The 17,079-nt window shown below is 52.1% G+C and overlaps 1 protein-coding gene across 1 annotated transcript in view; it reads left to right on the top strand.

Annotated features, from left to right (window-relative positions):
• Nucleotides 1-2,491: 2,491 nt before the first annotated feature.
• The window catches only part of ZAN (zonadhesin), a 38,210-nt gene continuing 23,622 nt past the window's right edge, over nucleotides 2,492-17,079 (top strand). The window contains 17 exon segments of the mRNA XM_061152364.1: nucleotides 2,492-2,537; nucleotides 3,835-3,894; nucleotides 4,213-4,359; nucleotides 4,541-4,812; nucleotides 4,977-5,064; nucleotides 6,065-6,217; nucleotides 8,085-8,249; nucleotides 8,574-8,665; nucleotides 9,165-9,243; nucleotides 9,334-9,480; nucleotides 10,020-10,291; nucleotides 10,596-10,731; nucleotides 11,376-12,782; nucleotides 13,485-13,669; nucleotides 16,001-16,142; nucleotides 16,303-16,419; nucleotides 16,908-17,032. Of these exon segments, the coding sequence (XP_061008347.1) occupies nucleotides 2,492-2,537; nucleotides 3,835-3,894; nucleotides 4,213-4,359; nucleotides 4,541-4,812; nucleotides 4,977-5,064; nucleotides 6,065-6,217; nucleotides 8,085-8,249; nucleotides 8,574-8,665; nucleotides 9,165-9,243; nucleotides 9,334-9,480; nucleotides 10,020-10,291; nucleotides 10,596-10,731; nucleotides 11,376-12,782; nucleotides 13,485-13,669; nucleotides 16,001-16,142; nucleotides 16,303-16,419; nucleotides 16,908-17,032 (3,633 nt within the window).

Here is a 17,079-nt window from a genome sequence, read left to right as displayed (position 1 = left end):
GTCAATGGGGTTTTTAAAAAGCAGCAAAGCCACCCTCTTATCTGCATGCTCATGTAGACTTGCTGTTGATGAAACTGATGAAGGTAGATCTGCTCTGACTGGGGTGTGACTCCACCCCCTGTTGGAATACACTTCTAGGAACCATGGGACTTGGCAGGACTCTGAGTAGGTACACTGCTGGACAACTGACATCATTTCTCTAGAGTTCAGTTTTCACATGAGGAGAATGAGGACAATAATTTTGCAATGAACAGAACATGAGATTCTACAGACAGCCAACAAGCACATGAAAAGATGCTCAGCATCGTTAATCATTAGAGAAATACAAATCAAAACAACAACGGGGTAACACTTCACTCCAGTCAGAATGGCCATCATTAAAAAATGTACAAATAGCAAATGCTGGAGAAGGCATGGAGAAAAGGGAATCCCCATAGACTGTTGGTGGAATGTAAACTGGGGCAGCCACTACGGAAACCAGTGTGGAGTTTCCTCAAAAAACTGAAAGTAGAGTTGTCATATAATCCAGCAATCTGACTCCTGAGCATATATCTGGACAAAACTGTAACTCAAAAAGATACATGCACGCCTATGTTCATAGCAGCACTAGTCACGATAGCCAAGACATGGAAACCACTTGAATGTCCACCAATAGATGAATGGATAAAAAAGATATGGTACATATATATAACAGAATACTACTCAGCCATAAAGAAGAATGAAATAATGCCATTTGCAGCAACATGGATGGACCTGGAGATTATAGCACTAAGTCAAGTCAGAAAGAGAAAGACAGATACCATATGCTCTCATTTATACGTAGAATCTAAAGAAATGACACAGATGAACTCACCTATGAAACAGAAACAGATAAAACAGACTCACATAGAGAACAAATTTGTGTTTGCCAATGGAGAGGTGCGGGGGGAGGAATGGAATGGGAGTTTGGGGTTAGCAGATGCATGGTATTATCTATAGGATGGATAAACAACAAGATCCTACCATATAGCACTGGGAACTATATTCAATATCCTGTGATAAACCATAATGGAAAAGACTATGAAAAAGAATATATGTATAACTGAATCACTTTGCTGTGCAGCCACAAAATATTCCTTCATATAAATTATATTTCTTAATACAATCCAACCATCCATCTGGAAAACATTTGTGTGCATGCTAAGTCATTTCATTCATGTCTGACTCTTTGCAACCCTATGGTCTGTAGCCTGCCAGACTCCTCTGTCCATGGGATTCTTCAGGCAAGAATACTGGACTGGGTTGCCATGTCCTCCTCCAGGCGATCTTCCTGATCCAGGGATTGAACCCACATCTCTTGCATCTGTTAGGTCTCCTGCACTGGCAAGCAGATTCTTTACCACTAGCAACAGCTGGGAAGCCCAGCAAACATTTAGGTAACGATTTTTCCTTCCTATTGTGAATGGTGCTGCAATTAACATCTTTAAGGCATGTACATCTTTGTGAAAATACACACATATTTCTGCAGATAGACTCCTAGAAAGGTAAACTGGATCCAACAGAAACACATTTGAAAGTTGAATAGTCATTGTCAAATTACCTTCTAAGACGCTTTCACCAACATATTCTTAGCATCAACATATTTGAGTGTGTCTACCTGTCCCATGACCAACACTCAATGCTTCAATCCTTTGAACTGTTGCCAACATGAAAGTTGTAGTCTTGATCAGCATTTCCCTTATGATGACGGAAGAAGAACCTCTTTTCCAATGTCACCTGGCTCCTTGTCGGTCTTCCGCTGTGACTTGTCTTTTTCAATTCTTTGCCAAGAAGCATTTTCAGTCCTCACTTTGCTCCATCTTTCTGTTGCCTTCGCCCTTGTTGCCAGCTGTGTAGAACTTTAGGTTTGAAATGGTTGGAATTCTGCAGACAATGTTCCACTGGATCTCAGAATCCATGGTTACTATTGAAAATTCCGGTGCCATGCTGATTCCTGATCTTTAGTAGGTGACCTGCTTTCTTCTGTCTGAAAGTGTTTGGGATCGTCTCTTCAGCCCTGACAGTCTGAGATTTCATGACACACCTTTCATGGGTTTCTTTGCATTTGTCAGAATGGACCCCTTTTAATCAAGAGACTCAATTGTCAGTTCTGGGGAATCTTCTGTGTTTTTTCTTAAGTAATTTCTTTTTCTTTGTTATTTCTTTTCTGGACTCTCCTGGTTGAATGTCAGTCATCCTGGACCGAGTCTCTCTCTCGCTTTTCTTCCTCTCTTTCTTTCCCTCTCTCTTGTTCTCATTTTATTTCTCTTGATTTCAACGTTTAACTCTTCTGTAGGGGTTTAGGTTTCAGTTCTCATAGTTTTCATTTCCCAGAGCGTTCTTGTGTTCTCCGGGCAGTTTTCATGGCTTCCTCAGTAAGATGCCAAGCGAGGAGGGGCAGGTGGGGATAAGGCGGCCTGGGCTCCTCACTCTGCCTTCCTCCTCTCCCCGAGAGCCGCCTCTGAGGTCCTGCATGGCTCCTCCAGTCTGGACTCTGGTGCTGCTGCTGGGGGCTGCCTGGGGCCAGGGCCACATGCCTGCCCCAACCCGGTAAGCTGGGCTCAGGGTGATTTTGGAGGTGCCTCTGAGGAAGAGAGCGAAGGGCAAAGCTGGAAGGGACAAGTGGGCTGGTGATGAACGGTGTGGCCCCGGGGAGGAAGGAGGGACCCCCTGATGAGTGTTAGGAGGCTCCTGAACAGAAGCGGGCAGGGCCCTGCAGCCCGCTGAGCCTGGACCTGGGGGTGTGAGCCGCTGAGCAGAAGCAGGACAGAGGTGAAGTGTCAGGGGACAGGGAGGAGGTGCAGAGCTCGGAAGATGGGTCTGGGGGTGGCAGGGGAGGGCAGAGAGGCTGGGTTCTCAGAAAATGGACAAAACCCAGGGCAGACCCAGTGGACAGAGACACAGCAAGTTGGAAGCAGCAACAAATGATGGATGGCTTGGTGTCCTGGAGCTTGTTTGAGAGGATTTTTTTTTTTAACATTTATCAATGTGGCTGTGTCGGGTCTTAGTCGTGGCACTCGGGATTTTCGCTGCATCGTGCGGGCTCAGTCACTGTGGCACGTGGGCTCGGTCGTTGCCGCACGCAGGCCTGGTCGCCCCAGGGCATGTGGGATCCTAGTTCCCCAACCAGGGATCGAACCCTAGTCCCCTGCATTGCAAGGCATATTCTTAACCACTAAACGACCAGGGAAGTCCCGTGTTTGAAGGGATATGGACAAGCAGGACTTGAACTACTAAAGCAAACAGCCGTCCTATGTGGCCCACGCCACCGGGGAAAGGCCACTGGCTTCTCTGTGGAATCTGTAAGGTGTCACTGGCCTCTGTGTTCAGTCAGGGCAGGACCGTCCCCACCACCCATCTGGCAACACAAGACCCATATGGTCCCTACTCCGTGGGGAAAACTTGGGCAACAGCCCAGGAAAACCTCGACCTGAAAGAAAGTGATGCCTCAGATGTAAACTCTCAGGTGGTGTGTGAGAATTCCCAGACAGAGAAGCTGGTTCTTCTCATGTAAGAGAACCACGCGTGACATCCCGGCACAGCGGGTGGAGGGAGCCAGAGGGGACGTGAGGCGCTTGGAGGGGAGATGCTTTTTAGGGGACAGATGACAAGGTGAGAAGGCTGTGCGTGACCTTTTTGAAAACCCTCAAGTAAGTGTATGTTCCCTGCATACACGTTGATACAATATGGATAAAAAGAAAGGAACAAACTTCCAGAAAGCTCACAACCGTGGAGGCTTAGCAGTTCTTGGTAATAACGAGAACTACATTATTCCCCCCCCCCCACCCCCGCCCTCTCTCTCTCTTTCCAAATCAATACCAAGGAAAGAGAAGCCTCCAGACTGGAAGCCCCTCACTCGCAGCTCACGGGAAAACTGTGAGTTGAAACCTGGAACTGCTTGGACCTCCGGTCCCTCCCAGGGGTGGCCACCGCAGGTGCCCTCAGCCCTGCGTTGACATAAACATGTAATAAATACGTGAAGGGCAACCTTCAGAGGATGGAGGGTGGAGGGAGCCGGGGAGGAGCAGAGAACAAGCCCTGCCTACAAGGTTCACATTCAAATGAAAACAGCAAGGCAGGAGGCTGCCTAGACGAGCCTGCCTGCCTGGGACCTCGGTTTGCCACCCCCTACCTAGACACCCTCCGCACACACCACCGGGGCTCGCTCTGCAGGCTCCCCTCTCCTCTCCCCAGCCATTCTCACCCACTGTGATTTTGAGGATGACTCCAGACCCCTCTGTGATTGGAGCCAAGCGACTAAAGACGATGGAGATTGGACTCGAGAAAGCCAGCCCTCCCCCGCCAGCGGCACTGGGCCCCCCGGGGGGTACCCCAGTGGAGGTGAGGAGGCTGAAGGTTTAGGGAGGCAGTTGGAAGGTGGACATGGGCAGGTCTGGGTGCAGGGAGCTGGCCGGAAATGGGTGTTAGGGCTCTGGGAAAGGGCCGGGGGGGGGGCAGCCCTTGGGGGCGTTGGGTGGGGGGGTGGGCAAGGCTTCATCATTCAGGGCTCTGACTCCCCCAGAGGGCTACTACCTGCACATGGACTCCAGCGCCTTCCACCCGGGTGGGGTGGCCCGCCTGCGAAGCCCCCCGATATGGGAGCAGGGCCCCCTCTGCATGCGCTTCGCCTACTACATGTTTGGGCTGTCGTGGGGCGCCCAACTCAAGCTGTGGCTGGTCTCAGACGCCAAGGGCAAGCACCCCAACCTGCTGTGGAAACACGTGAACACGCAAAGCCCCTCCTGGATCCCCACCGCCGTCACGGTGCCTCTGGGCCTCGTCCTGCCCAGCCGGGTGAGGCTGCAGGCAGAGTCTGAGGTCCCCGTGGGAATCTGGGTGTTGGGTGGGGGTCCAGGAGGGGGCACGGGGGATGGGGGGGCTTCTGAGTTCAGGCAGGAAAGTGGGAGCCTGAGGCAAAGGGGCTCATGGGGCGGGTGGCCCCCTCCTCCCTCCCGCAGCTGATATTTGAAGGCACGTGGGGCAGCACGACTTATCTGGACATCGCTCTGGACGCTATCTCTATCCGTCGGGGCTCCTGCAATCGGGGTGAGCCCACATCCTCCTCCTCTCTCTCCTCACCCTTTATGTAGGTGCCCAGGTGGCAGGACTCGCTCAGGTACCGTGACCCTGGCTTCTCCCAGACTTAGGGCGACTTGCTTCCATCTACCTCCACACCCCACACCTGATTCCTGAAGTTGCCACGCCTGAAGACAGGTTCTCCTGGAACACATAACCGGGGCGACACCTGTCCTAAAGTGACTGGCCTTTCTGGTTTGCCCAGGGCTGTACCTACATTAGCACCAAAAGTCCTGCATCCCAGGAAACCCTCAGTCTCTGACAAACATGGGTGTCTGGTCGACCTGGCTGTAATTAATACTCCAGATCCATTCAGAATTGGCCCTCTAAGCTGATGTTTGAGATTCGAGGGGAATAAATTCAAAGGAAGGGGAATAAATGCACCAGAAGGTGCATGCAAGGAACTAACACTTAATGAACACAGGCACTGTGCGAGATGCTCCTGCACGTGATATAACTTACAACAGGCCGGTGCTCTTGTTCCCAGTTTATTGATGGGGAAACTGAGGCTTGGACAGCTTACGTAACCTGTGGCAGGAACACAGCCGCTGGGGAGTGGGACCAAATCTGCCTAACATCAGGACCCAGGTTGGGACTTGGGAGTCTGACTCCAGACTGAGGCGATCTTTTCTTTTTTTATTTTATTTTATATGGGCGTATTGGACTTCCTAGGTGGCACAAGTGGTAAAGAACCTACCTGCTAATGCAGGAGACTCCAGAGATGCGGGTTTGATCCCTGGGTCAGGAAGATCCCCTGGAGGAGGGCATGGCAACCCAGTCCAGTATTCTTGCCTGGAGAATCCCAAGGACAGAGGAGCCTGGTGGGCTACAGTCCACAGGGTCTCAAAGAGTTGAATACGACTGAGGAGACCTAGCATACGTACACACACATGGAGTGTAGCTGATTCGTGATGTTGCGTCTGAGGCATACTTTTCTGAGCCGTCTCCTTCCTCCTTTTTCTCCTCTCAGTCTGCATGATGCAGACGTGCAACTTTGATACTCTGAAAGATCTCTGTGGCTGGAGCTGGATCTCGACGCCCTCTGGGGCCAAGTGGGTCCAGAAGAAGGGGCCGACGGGGGTGCAGAACGTGGGGCCCGAGGGAGACTTCTCTAGCCCTGGGGGTGAGTAATGGCCACGCTTCTGTCTTCTGACTTTCTGAGCTTCTAGAGACCTTTGCGGCATTTATGATGCTTCTCTGACCACCCTACAGTAACTCCCGTGGGATGGAGTTACCTCCAACCTCCATCAGCTTAAGTTACAGGGCAGAAAGCAAACTCTAAGTGCCCAGCCAGCTCCCCCAGCCATTGCCACCCCCAAAGCTCTACCCGGCAGACCCAACACCACCCTCTCCTCACCTCTTTTACCCGTCACCCTTCCTTCATTCATCCAACAAACATTTATTGAGCACCTACGGTGTGCCAGGTACTGTCCCACACCAGATAGGTGTGGGAGGAGATGGGGAGACAGTTCCTGAAACAATGAAGAAGTAAATTATACAGTTATAAGTTGACCAGTGCTATCAGGGGGGAAAAAATTGAACAAAGTAAGGGGATTGGGAGCAGGGTAGGCTGGGAGTTTTAAATAGGGTGGTCAGAGGAGGTCTCATAGAGGTCACGTTTGAGCATAAACTTTTAGGAGGTGAGGGAGAGGGGCATGAAATTATTGAGGGGAAGAACATTCTAAGCAAAGGGGCCAGCCTTGCAAAGACCCTGAGGGGGGAGTGGATTGGGGGGTGGTTGTTGAAGCGCAGCAGGGAGCCACATGCCTAGGATGGAGAAGATGAGCCCAGATGGGTCCTGGGAGGTTCAGACCACTTGGAGCTTTGAAGGCGGTTGTCAGGACTAACTGTGGCTTTTATTCTACATGGATGCAGGGGCCATTGCAGGAGCCTGGGAGTGGCCTGCTCTGACTTACGTTTAAAAGGATCACCAGGTTGTTTTTGTACTAGAATCCACTGAAGGGACAGGGCAAGGGCAGAGTCCATTCTTCTCCATCCTTCCCTCTGATCCCCTCCTCTGATCTTTTCTGCTGCCTGAGGTTTGCCTTCTAGAAAGACTTGGAGAAAACCCCACCTCACCTTCATACTAAGACCCTGGAGAGCAGGGCCAGCCCATCTCTACATCTCCCTCAGCATTTAGCACTATACCTCATGCCCAGCAGTTTCAGCAAATGTTATCGGGGGTTCCCTTCTCTTTTTTCTCTCCTCCTTTTCCCATCTTGCTCCCTCATGTCTTCCCATCGTTCTTTCCTTCTTCTCCTGCATCTTCTTTTCAGCTTCTCAGACGTCCCAGTATCAACACTTGTTGCTTTCTTTCACCCTTTTACCCCTTCCCTCCTCCTTCCCTTTTGGCTCCTTTCTTTTCTCAGGCCTGCTTCCTGCCATTCTCTCCATTTCAGCCTTCTTCTCTCCTCTACAAAGCCCACCTTTCTCGGGGGCTCCCTGGGCCAAGCGTGCTCTCCAGGTAGAAGTCCTTGGGTGTTGTGACACATGCCTCCTTAATCCACACCCCTCCGTGGCACCCCCCTCCTGCAGCCCAGCTTCCAGGCTACCTACCAGTTGCATCACGGAGTGAGGTCCAGGCTGATCGGCTGCCTGAGCTGGTGGGCTGGTGGGGGTGGGCGGCTGGGCGCGGACCTCCCCACAGTCAGCGTCATACCCGCATTCTCGCCACTCCATGGGTCACTTACGTCCAGTGGCTCAAGAATAGGAAGAGGATGTGACTCTGAGGGGACCTCAAACATCAGAATCCAGAGGACAGGTCTCTGACTGCTGCTTCTGACAAGATGCCGCCTTTCCTGCCTCCTCATCCCGACCTGCCAAGCATTTCTGGAAGAATCCAAGGCCTCAGCCATTTGTGTGATGGGTGTGGGCTCGCCTCGGTGCTGGCTCATCCTTGGCAGCTGTTAAAGGTCCCTGGGGCCAGGCTCCCTGCCCCTGCAGCCCCCAGCCCAAGTCACTCCGCACTTTACTGATCTTTTCCTCCCCAGATGGCTATTACATGCTCCTGGACCCCAAGAATGCAAAAGCGAGTCAGAAATCTGTCCTCCTGAGCCCCCTGATCCAGTCCTCCGGCTGCCTGAGTCTGTCCTTTCACTACGTCCTCCGTGGCCGGTCTCCCGGTGCAGGCTTCATCGCCTACGCATCTGTCTTGGGTGAGAATGTCAGTGCCACAGGACTCACACTGTCCTGAGGCTCTTTTTCCAGGGTTGGGTTGACGAGGAAATGGGGGGTCATCCCCCAGGGTCTGGGGAAATCTGGGATACTGGCAAGATGATTCCATGGGGTGGAATTTGGGAGCAGGGAGGGCATGGGCTTCTGGAAAAATAGATTTTAAAAAACCAGGAGAGTGAGACAAAAGGATGTGCTGAGAACCTACTCCAGGTATTCCCTCGGCTACTCATCCTTCGGAGTACTGGTGTGACTTCATTTCCCAGCCCCCTTCATCTCATGGCTCTCTTGGGTTCCTTCCATCGTAGGCAGCATCCGGAAACACACCATCTTCTCAGGACAACCTGGACCCAACTGGCAGCCTGTCTCTGTCAATTACACAGGCCAGGGACAGATTCAGGTATAGAGCAGCAAGGGGTCAGGTCTCCCTTTATGGGAGGCGTGCTCGATATTGACATGGACTGAGAGTCTGGGCCCTGGAAGCCGGGTGCCTGGGTCCCTGCATACAGTAAAATCAGATGGAGGTGGCTGAGCTTTTAGGCGGGGCTTCCCTGGAAGCTCAGCTGGTAAAGAATCCGCCTGCAGTGCAGGAGAGCCCAGTTCGATTCCTGGGTTGGGAAGATCCCCTGGAGAAGGGATAAGTCTACCCAATCCAGTATTCTTGGGCTTCCCTGGTGGTTCAGGCAGTAAAGAATCCATCTGCAATGCAGGAGACCTGTTCAATCCCTGGGTTGGGAAGATCCCCTGGAGGAGAGCATGGCAACTCACTCCAGTATTCTTGCCTGAGGAATCCTTGAGGACAGAGGAGCCTGACGGGCTACAGCCTATGGGGTTGCAAAGAGCCGGACGTGACTGTTATGCTTTTCCTCACTCCTGGGCCCTTCTCCCTCTCCCTTCAGTTCACCCTGGTGGGCGTGTTTGCAAAGATCCCAGAGCCAGCGGTGGCCGTGGATGCAATCAGCATTGCTCCCTGTGGGGGTGAGAGGGGCTCGGAGAACAGGGTGGGGGTTGAGAGGGGAATAGAGAGCATGGCGCAGATTTCTTGCACCTCCCATTCTGATTCTCCAGAGAGCTTTCCTCAGTGTGACTTTGAAGACAAGGACCACCCCTTCTGTGACTGGGTCCAGGTATTACAGGATGGCGGACACTGGACCCAGGGAAGTGCAAATACGCTCATCCACGGTACAGGTCCCTTCGGAATCTCCCTCAGTGGAGGTGAGGAGAGGGAGGAGCCCTCAAGGCAATGAGTTCCTGAATCTGCTCACGGCTAGTGGGCGGGCTGGCGTGATTGACACAAGATGTAGGTGGTGAGGATGAACCAGGGGGTGTTTACTGGAAAGCGGTAATGGGGCCAGAGCTCTGGAAGCAACAGAGGTAGAATGAGTTGAGGATTATTATGTTCTGGGTTCACTTGAAAACCCCCTAAAAAAAAATCCAGGCATCGCATTTCTCATTGAGCCCAAGGCCTCAAAATCCACTGTCGTTTTCAGTCAAGACATTTACTGATGCAGCCAGTACAGGAGTCTGGGTTGCTGGTTTGGTTTTCCCTTTCTTTCTGATCCTGCCTTCTTCCAGTGAGAAGTCTACAAAGAGCAGGAAACCAAACCAAACAACAAACAAAAAAGCCCACTGCAATGTGGGGAGTCTGGGTGTTTGCATCTCATCCCCACTTGGAAAGCAAGGTGGCGCTCAGGAAAGCACAGGCCTTGTCCTCTGGGGGTTTCTCACCTTGCCCGTTCCCTTCTTATGCCCAGAAAGTCACTTCGTCTACCTTGAGGCTGACAAGTTCTCCCAGGAAGGCCAGTCTTACAAACTGGTGAGCCGGCCCTTCTGTGCCCCGGGTGCCATCTGTGTGGCGTTCACCTACCACATGGATGGCCGCGGAAAGGGCACAAAGCTCAGGCTTCAGCTGGGGAGCCCTGCGGGCAGCCCCCCAAGTTCTCTCTGGGAACGAGTTGGGTCTCAGGGCCCTGACTGGCTGAACGAGTCCACGACCATCCCTTCGGGACATCAACAGCCTATGCAGGTGAGGAAGGGCGAGAGGCACTGTGTGAGCGCCGCCGTGGGGCTGGTGAGGGGGGTGAATGTCTGGGGTCCAGGAGCACAACCAGGACTGCGAGGATGGATCTCTGGAGGAAGGGCGGAGCAGAGGGCACTCTGTGTTCCCCATCAGGCTCTCCGGCCCCTGGGAAGGCCAGGGTCCACAGGGCACTGTTGAGGCCAGAATAAGGCAACATCTTGGTGGAAGACAGACTCTCTGCCCAGAGTCACCGCGTTGCCAGGCCTTCACTTCTATTTCTCTCTTGTTTTTTTCTCCCTCGGACCCTCAGCTGATGTTTGAGGTCGAGAGGGGCTCCCACGCTGCCTTCGTCGTTGCTTTGGGTTTCATCTTCATCAGTCAGGGGACCTGTCGAGGTAAGACAGGACCTCAGGCCCCGGAAAGGGGGCCGTGCTCTGGGATGAGCAGCACTTGAGCTTCTCTGCACATGCTGCTCACAACTCACTGATCAGAGACTTATGAATGCGTCCTTTGTCACCCGAACGTTACTGACCGGAGGCGTTTCAATGTTCGCTGACATAACAATTGCTGGCCACAGGCGTTCATTTCTGCAAACACCAACACCGCCCCCCCCACTACCCTTTCAATAATGTGTTAAAATGCAAGTCCTCTTTTGTGTCCTGGTGGCTCAGTTGGTTAAGAATCCACCTGCAATGCAGGAGACCCAGGTTTGATCTCTGAGTCAGGAAGATCCCCTGGAAGAAGGGATAGGCTACCCACTCCAGTATTCTTGCCTGAAGAATTCCTTGGACGGAAGAGCCTGGTGAGCTACAGTCCACGGGGTCGCAAAGAATCGGACACAACTGAGCGACAAACACTTTTGTGCCCGAGGCCCCACAAAGCCCCACAAAAAACATCCCATTTGTTTCGTTTCCCAAACCCAGCGCAAGAACAGACATATATTAGGGGCAGTTTTTGTTGAGTGTTGAGTGAGTGGAGATTGGGTTGGGATTAGAAGAGGTGTGACAAAGTTACCCACTCCAATTAGATGGGGGTCAAGATGGGGGTGGTGTGATTTTGACTAAACTCCAGGAATTTTTTTTCTTTGCAGGATCTGCATCTACAGCACTTCTTCCCAAACCTCTAGGTCCCCCTACTGGCCCTTCTGAAACCCCTGCCCACACAGAAAAACCTGTGACCCCTGAAGAAACACCCACCACCTCTAGTGAAATATCCCCTGTCCACACAGAAAAACCTGTAACCCCTGAAGAAACATCCACCACCTCCAGTGAAATATCCCCTGTCCACACAGAAAAACCTGTGACCCCTGAAGAAACATCCACCACCTCCAGTGAAATATTCCCTGTCCACACAGAAAAACCTGTGGCCGCCACAGAAAAACCAACTGTCCCCAGTGAAACACCTCCTGTCCCCACAGAAAAGCCTGTGGTTCCCGCAGAAAAGCCCACTGTTCCCACAGAAAGACCTACAGTTCCCACAGAAAAGCCCACCATCCTCCCTGAAGAACCCACCTTCCTTCCTGAATGGCCCTTTGTCCCTCCTGAAGGGCCCACCATCCCCACAGAAAAGCCCACTGTCCCCACTGAAAAGACCACCACTCCCACTAAGAAGACCACCATTCCCACAGAAAAACCCACCATCCTCACTGAAGAACCCACCTTCCTACCTGAATGGCCCTTTTCCCCTAGTGAATGGCCCCCTGTCCCTACAGAAAAACCCACAATCCCTGCTGAAAAGACCACCATCCCCACTGAAAAAACAACCATTCCCACAGAAAAAACCATGGTCCCCACAGAAAAGACCACCATTCCCACAGAAAAAACCACTGTCCCCACCAAAAAGACCACCATTCCCACTGAAAAAACAACCATCTCCACAGAAAAAACCACTGTCCCCACTGAAAAGACCACCATTCCCACAGAAAAAACCACTGTCCCCACTGAAAAGACCACCTTTCCCACAGAAAAAACCACTGTCTCTACCAAAAAGACCACCATTCCCACTGAGAAGACCGCCATTCCCACTGAAAAAACAACCATCTCCATAGAAAAAACCACTGTCCCCACTGAAAAGACCACCATTCTCACCAAAAAGACCACCATTCCCACTGAAAAAACAACCATCTCCACAGAAAAAACCACTATCCCCACTGAAAAGACCACCATCCCCACAGAGAAAACCACTGTCCCCACTGAAAAGACCACCATTCCCACAGAAAAAACCACTGTCCCCACCAAAAAGACCACCATTCCCACCAAAAAGACCACCATTCCCACAGAAAAAACCACTGTCCCCACCAAAAAGACCACCATTCCCACTAAAAAGACCACCATCCCCACAGGAAAACCCGCTGTCCCCACTGAAAGGCCCACAACTCCCATGACACCCCAGCCCAGCCCAGCTCTTGTACCCACTCAGCCGACAGTCTTCACGATGCCAAGTACCTCCATGACCCCTGTGACCCCGGCCACCACTACAACCCCGAGACCTACTCCTGGTATGTGGTGGAGCCTCGGACAAAGAGCTGGAAGTCAGAGACAGTGGTGAGGAGAGAGGGCTGGGGAAACGCATGCTGTAGAAAGGTGCAGTCTCAGAGGGAAGAGGAACCAATCATGGTGACTTTAGAAAGAAAGATGAGGACAACCTTGAGAAGGATGGTGGGGGATGGGTGGGGTGGGGTTGTTTCGAACCAACCACTAGACCTACTAGTGCTTCTTCTTTTACTGAGATATAATTCACTGCCGTCAAATTCATCCTTTCAAAGTGTATGATTTGATGGTTTTAGTGGGTTCACAAAATTGTGCAACCACCCTCCCTTTTCCATTTCAAGACATTTTGCATCCCCTCGAAAAGAAAGCCCATATTCATCAGTGGGCGTTCCCTGTCCCCCAACCCCTCAGCCCTTGACCACCACAAACCTGCTTTCTGTCTCTATGGATTTGCCTGTTCTGGACAATTCATACACAGGAATGATGTTATAGGTGGTCTTCTGTGACTGGCTTCTTTTTTTCACAGCATGTGTTGTTGTCAAGGTTGTGGTTTATCCAGGCTGTGGTTTGTGTCAGGACTTCGTTGCTTTGAATGGCTGAGTAACATGGCCCTACTTCCTTGAGAAGAATGGTGGTGGGGTGGGGGGTTGCCGGGTAGAGGGGAGACAGGGGAAAAGCTGGGGGTTTAATGGAGGCTGGTTTCCCCTCAGCCATGTGCCCCCCGAATGCCCACTACGAACGCTGTGCCTGCCCAGCGTCCTGCCAGAGTCCCAAGCCCACCTGTGGTCTCCTTTGCAAGCCTGGCTGTGTCTGCAATTCAGGCTTTCTGTTCAACGACTCCCGCTGCATTAATGCCTCTTCCTGCAATTGCTTCTACAATGAAAATTACTACAAGGTGAGACCTGGGGCTGTCCACTTCCCCAGAGGGAGACTGTGAGCCGATGCCCTGGGGTCTGGCGCCGCCTGCTCTCCAGTTTGGCATAAATTTGGATCCACGGGACATTCTCAAGGGGTCAGCTCTTGGGCAGTGATGACCTGGTGCTGGAGTCTTTCATTCATAGTTCCCCAGCCAGGGATTGAACCCTCAACCCTTGCAGTGGAGGCGCAGAGTCTTAACCACTGGACCGCCAGGGAAGTCTGGCGGCATGTGGTTTTTGATGGTCACTCTGTTCACACAATAAATATTTGTTAAGCAGTCACTTTGGCCCAGCCTGACTCTAGACTGTGCGAAAGATCCTGTCATCCTGAGGCCCTGTCCTCGGTGCTCCTGGAAGCTTTGAAATTTTTGTATTTCTCCATCCTGTACAGGCAGCCATGACGCACTAGACCCTAGACCAGCCAGCTATTGCAGGGCCCTTATCTCCATCCTGAGGAAAGTCAGGGGTCCCTGTGTATACGGAGAGCCCCGGACACTGAGTACATTCAGGCATTTTCAGGGCAGGATGAAGCATTCCAGAACCTTCTTCCAAAGGAACTTGCAGGGAATTCTCTGGTTGTCTAGTGGTTAGAACTCGGCACTTTCACTGCCAGCGCCCTGGGTTCAGTCCCTCATTGGGGAACTAGAGATGTAGCCAAAACAAAACAAACGAACAAGGAATTTGCAGATTCTGATAGGATCCGTCAAAGGAGAGGTGATACTAGTCTTGTCTCTCCTAATTGATTGCCCCTGGGCGCCCCCAGAGTTTCTGGAGGCTGCTGGCCAGTGCTGTTCAGAAGGGACAGATACAAGCCTCATATGGCACTTATGTGTCCTAATAGCCACCTTTAAAAAAAGGATGGGACTTCCCTGGTGATCCAGTGGTTAACACTTCACCTTCCAATGCAGGGGGATGTGGGTTCAATCCCTGGTCAGGAAGCTAAGATCCCACAAGCCTTGGGGCCGAAAAAAACAAAGCAAAACGTAAAAAAGGAGTATTGTAACAAATTCAGTAAAGACTTTAAAAATGGTCCACATCAAAAAAAAATCTTGAAAAAAAACAAAGGTACAAGGAAACAGGTTAAATTAACTCCAGTCATCTACCTATTTCAACAGGTAATTAATATTTATTAATGAGATTGTTTATGTACCTTTTTTTTAATCCAATGAAGTCTTCAAAATTCAATGTGTATTTCACACTTAGAGCCGATGTCAATCTGCACCTGCTACATTTGAAGAGCTCAGTGGCCAGATGTGGGCTATTGGCCATTTTATATATACATATATATATATATATGTATATATGTATGTATATATATATTTTGGCCATTATATTAGACAGAGCTACTGAGAGTCAGGCTGATCTGAGTTGTAGCCTGGCTCCGGCACTTGTTTACTGAGTGACCCTAGGCAAGTTTCTCTCTTGACCTCTTCAAATCTGTTTCCATATCTATAAAACACGCACAATGAGATTTTTTACCTCATATGGTTGCTGTGAAGATGAAATTAGGTCCCAACACAGACCAGTTACTTAAATGTTAATTATTATTGTTAGCAATTTATGATGAATATAGTCAACCTATTAAATAAAAGTGCAGTCAGCTACTCATTATTGAATAGTACATCTTCTCAGCTCTGGGGTTCTTCCCATGGAGCATCAGAGTTCCTGCTCCTCTCCTTGAGGGTTTACTTCCTCCTCCAGCCCTCTTAACCTGTCTCCCGGGTGTCCCTGTGTCAGTGTTGGGATAAGCTTCAGCTGTAGCTGGGATAGAACCATCTGGTGATGTCAGAACCATCAGCACCAGGCATCTCTTCTCTCCGCCCCAGGAAACACATATGGGTTTATGTTCACTTATAAATGCAATAAACATAATTGGGTACCTTTAACCCTCTTGGCATTGGGGTCACCATGAATAGGGCAGGTCCACATTCTGGGGGAGACTGAAGGAAGTATTCATTAAATGAGAACTCTTTGCCAGGCACTGTGCTATGTGTTGGAGCTAAGATAGCGAGTAAAGATGGACACAGTCCCTTGTGGGGGAGCTTATCAAATAATCACAAAAATTAATATAAAAGTGTGGTTGTGTTAAGTCCTGGGAAGGAGAAGTACCCACAGCTAGTTGGGGTGGTCTGGAAGGGCTTCGTGAGAAGGTGGCCACCCTTGAGCTGAACTCTGCTGGTTGTATGAGAATGGTTTAGATGGCGGGAAGGGGGACAGGCTCCAACACGGCATGTGCAAAGGGCCTGGGGCGAGCAGGAGTCTGAACAAGGTGAGTGGTACCCTGGTAACCCCAGTCCCCTCGCTCTCAGTCAGGGACGGAGTGGTTCAGCCCCAACTGCACAGAACATTGCCGCTGCCAGCCTGGCAGTCAGATAGAGTGCCAGCCCTACACGTGCGGGACACACACCGTGTGTCAACTGAAGCATGGCCAGTACGGATGCCACCCCTACGGTGAGACCCCTCAGGCTCTCCCCGCCTGTCCCCATGGGTGTGACACCGGGGTCCCCATCCCTTCCTTGACCAGGGGAGCTGGGACCACTAGGTGGGTGAGGTGGCCATGGCGCCTGGCCTGGCAACCCAGCTTCATGCGTAACCCATGTCCCCTCGGCAGGCACTGCCACCTGCTTCGTCTATGGAGACCCTCATTACTTCACCTTCGACGGGAGGTACTTTAACTTCATGGGCAAGTGCACCTATGTCTTGGCCCAACCCTGCGGCAACTCGACAGGTAGGACCCTGGGGGTGCCTCCCCTCCCCATCCCCACGGCCTGGCCGTGGAGCCCGAGGTCGGGAGAGCTGGGCCTGGGAGCGCATGGGCCGGCGGGGCAGGGCCAGAGCTGATGGCAGGGCAAGATGGGAGCGGACCGACTGTAGAGTGGGGGGTGAGACGCCCACCGGCACACAGGACTAGACCACTAGGGCGAACGCAGGTTAAGACCCCTCTCGGAGCCAGTTGCTTCCTTGGCCTGCTTGGACTGAGGGCGCGCCCGGCAGCAGACACCCCCGCTGGCCGGAGTGGGGCCGGCTTCCCGGGGCACGCAGTCCCAGGCTGTTCCGGAGGACACCCCCACTCCCGCTGGGGTCCTGCCTCCCCTCTGGCTTTCTCCCCACAGAGTCGGGTGGGGGCGCCCCCCCGCCCCCGTGGGCGCTCAGAAATGTTTCTGGAATGAGCGAGCCCGCTGGCGTTCTCCCCTGACCCCTCCTCTGCCGGCCCAGAGCCCTTCTTCAGGGTGACGGTGAAGAACGAGGAGCGAGGACAGGAGGGCGCGTCTTGCCTGAGCAAGGTCTCCGTGACCCTGTCGGAAACCACCATCACCCTGCTCAAGGGCCGACACACGCTGGTAAGGCCGTCCTCCACTCAGCCCTCTGCGGCTGCCGCCGTGGCCTC

This window comes from Dama dama, chromosome 10 (assembly GCF_033118175.1).
Source record: "Dama dama isolate Ldn47 chromosome 10, ASM3311817v1, whole genome shotgun sequence".
Classification (NCBI taxonomy): domain Eukaryota; kingdom Metazoa; phylum Chordata; class Mammalia; order Artiodactyla; family Cervidae; genus Dama; species Dama dama.
Note: the sequence above shows the minus strand (reverse complement) of the source record. Positions and strands in the feature narration are given on the sequence as shown.